The sequence below is a fragment of the Ceratosolen solmsi genome, unplaced genomic scaffold (assembly GCF_000503995.2).
Source record: "Ceratosolen solmsi marchali unplaced genomic scaffold, CerSol_1.0 scaffold31, whole genome shotgun sequence".
In the NCBI taxonomy this organism is placed as follows: Eukaryota; Metazoa; Arthropoda; class Insecta; order Hymenoptera; family Agaonidae; genus Ceratosolen; species Ceratosolen solmsi.
In genome coordinates this window covers 5,098,663-5,102,014 of record NW_011948432.1, presented here as the reverse complement: position 1 = coordinate 5,102,014, position 3,352 = coordinate 5,098,663, and the positions used below count along the sequence as shown (strand labels likewise).

Here is a 3,352-nt window from a genome sequence, read left to right as displayed (position 1 = left end):
TGCCCCCCCCCCCCCCCATAACCGCGCCACCTCGCGCTCACACTCGCGCTCTCAGTCACTTTCTCAGTCACTTTCTCAGTCACTTTCTCAGTCACTTTCTCTGACTCTCTCTCTCTCTCTCTCTCTCTCTCTCTCTCTCTCTCTCTCTCTCTCTGTCTCTGTCTCTACCGGCCTCGGAAGGTCCGGTGTCAAAGGGAAATAAAAGAGTGGCGCCGGTGGTCAGCGATGCGCGCGGAATGAGATTTGGACCGTTGAGCGAAATCCAAGTGGGCCTTCACGTTTGACGAGGGCGTATCTTCCTCCTCGTCTACCTGCCGGCAATCCCCCGCTGTATTTCAACGCGCACCGCCAAAGGCACTTCCCCTACCCATTGGCACGTGCGCGTCCGGGCCTCAACTCGCCGATGCATGAATTTCATGAGCGCTTAATAATCCGACATTTTACGTGCGAACTCTCGAACGCGTATTCCCTTATAAATTTGATCGATCCGCGCTATTACGCTCAATCTTATCGATTATTTATGCCGAAAGTCGCCCTGACTTTCATTATAAAGTTCCTTGGCTGCTTTCCCTTTGCTTCGCTCGACCTTCGATTGCTCGCCTCCTATTTAATAATCTGGACGCCAGGAGGGACTTTAAAACTTGGCGAACTAATTAAATTTATCCTTAGCGATTTGCGCTATTTCAATGATAATGATTTAGGCGTCAGAAACTGTTGGATCATTTGGACGTTCGAACATGCCATCGATATTAAATTTTATTATATCGCGCACGTTTTTATTCAATTTTTATATTTACATAACCGAAGCATTTAATAGCTTATGCAACTGATTTTAAATCAATCCAAACTACGTGGCGCGCTGAGTTTGAAATTCATAAGATTGAAATAATAAAATTTACGATCATGGACGCATTTTCTCATACCTAATCCGTCTTTATTTGATATTTTTTAATTTATTAATCAACAGAGATTGTAAGCGCTAAATTAATTAAACTTCTTTTACGAATTTAGCCTTTATTTCATATTGCATTTTTACGCACATGTTCATACGCATATAAATTGCTACTGCTAAAATACTTAAAAATTTGTTTTTTACGCTTTTTAATTAATTTATCGAATAATTGTAAATAGGTCTGAATAATTGTTGATTTACACAAGTATCTCTTATTAAGAAAATGCTTTATACGAGAATATAAAAATGAAATAATTATAGGTAATTAGAAATATGTGAATCGCTTAGAGACATTTCCTTCGTCTTTATACCTCTTGAAAATAAAAATGAAAATTAAAATACATTTAATCTGTATATATATTTATATATATATATATATATATATATGTATATATATATATATATGTATATAAATACATTAAAAATGAAAATATTAAATTATTGTTAGAGAATTCATTATAATTGCTTAATTAAAAGAATAAAACCGGTACAGAACGATACTTTCTCAAATTTATAAATCTTCTACAAACGTGTATTGTAAAGAAAATTAAATTTATTCTGCTTGCGATTTTGCTTCTATTTTGTGAAAATTAATAAATTGTCCAATTGTTTAATGTCAAATTGAGAGTAACACGTGCCGTTAATCCAACTAAATGTGCAAAGATATTTCTTATTTTCGATTATCCATTTGGCAGCTTTTTTTGTCAGTAACCTGAGCTTTATAACATCCTCTACATTCGCTTACCTGCTACGTGATCCGGATCGATTATAATCAATTTTTTTTGCCGCTGTCTTTATTTCTCAAAATTATACTTCAAAATTTCAATGATGAGCAAACGTAGGGAGGACATTTTAGTATTTCGAAGGGACAAACAAATTATATTGTTGAGGTTTGCCGTTACTGTTTAATTTACTCGTGTCTACTCTATGTGTTGATGTCGCGTCAATTATTAAATAAAAAAAAAAATAAATAAAAATAAAAACAAAAAAAAAACAGTATATTTAGGTAGTACAGGGCCAATAGTAATCAATTGAGAAATGTCTTAAAAAAAAATCTTTATTTTTTGTTTTTTTTGTTTTGTTTTTAAACTCTTATCCGACATAAATTACAAACGGAATAAGTGTTTTGGTAAATTGAAAATTGCACATATATGAATCGAGTAGTCTTTATGCATACAAATCGACATATTCTGTCCACGTATTGTCTTTCGGAGATTTCGTACAGTCGCGAATATCGAATATTACTACATAACGAAGACACATAAATTACCTTGTTGTGAACGAAAGATGGCGAATATATTTCATTTTGGCACGCTCCCAATTACGCGGAGATAAAAATGTAGCCAATAAAAATCTTGTAATAAATGTTAAAGTCGCTTTGAAACACTTTTACAATAATGAATTTAGCAATTAATGCGATTTTGCCAGACGTACAAAGGAATATAAGTTTTTTTTTTATATCGCCAACGGGAATATATTCGATTTACCGTTTCTGTAAATTCGTTCGTTTAAAATGAAATATTTACGAATGATCGTTATTTTTTCGAAATGTATTTTTCAAAAAGACACGTTAAAAGTAGCGGGTCCGGTTATATCGCATTTGCTTTATTTAGAATATAATTGTGAATAATTGATAAGTAATGATTCCCAATTCTATTATAATACCGAGGCACCATCATCGCGGTTACCTCCACTGCGCGATCATAATTTTTATCAATTTGCAGTTTAAGAAATCCGTAGGTGTTGCATGTGCATGAATTTGAAAATGACGGGAGAGAAAGATAGGGATGGACGTACCCGTGTATCGTTTTATCCATTCACGATTTAAAATTCAAAATTTACATACGAAGAAGCTCGTTGACCAACTAACTGTCCATTACCGAATCTCAATAGTGGGCAAAAGAAAGGCCGTTACAGCCGATCGTAGGTGTACTCTCCAATTATTCAATGTCCTTAATCGCTCGAACATTACAGTTCGAGCCAGTATTGTCAATAATCAGGGAAAATGCAAGTAAATTGTTGATTGGCCTACAGGAAAATGGGCGCGCGATGCAGGCGGTGGACCTGGTGGCGGACTGCCCGGAGCAGGTAGTATCCTCGCGGCCAGCATCGCGCGCAGCTTCGCCCGCGAGCACCGGAAGCTCCTCAGCCCCGTCTAGCCCCAGCATGGGACAGCGGCCTAGTAGTATTGGCCTTCTCAGACCGAAGATTTCCCTCACCTGGGTTTTACGCAGTCAGCAGCAGCAACAGCAACAGCAACAGCAACAACAGCAACAACAACAACAACAACAGCAGCAGCAGCAGCAACAACAGAAGCAGCAGGAACAACAGAAGCAGCAGGAACAACAGCAGCAGCAGCAACAGCAGCAACAACAGCAACAACAGCAGCAGCAGCAACAG

At 37.1% G+C, this 3,352-nt stretch overlaps 1 protein-coding gene across 1 annotated transcript in view; it reads left to right on the top strand.

Moving 5' to 3' along the window:
* LOC105364380 (transcription initiation factor TFIID subunit 1) overlaps nt 1-3,352 on the top strand; it is a 54,791-nt gene that overhangs the window by 46,185 nt on the left and 5,254 nt on the right. Inside the window, 2 exon segments of the mRNA XM_011502291.1 lie at nt 2,987-3,195; nt 3,197-3,303. Of these exon segments, the coding sequence (XP_011500593.1) occupies nt 2,987-3,195; nt 3,197-3,303 (316 nt within the window).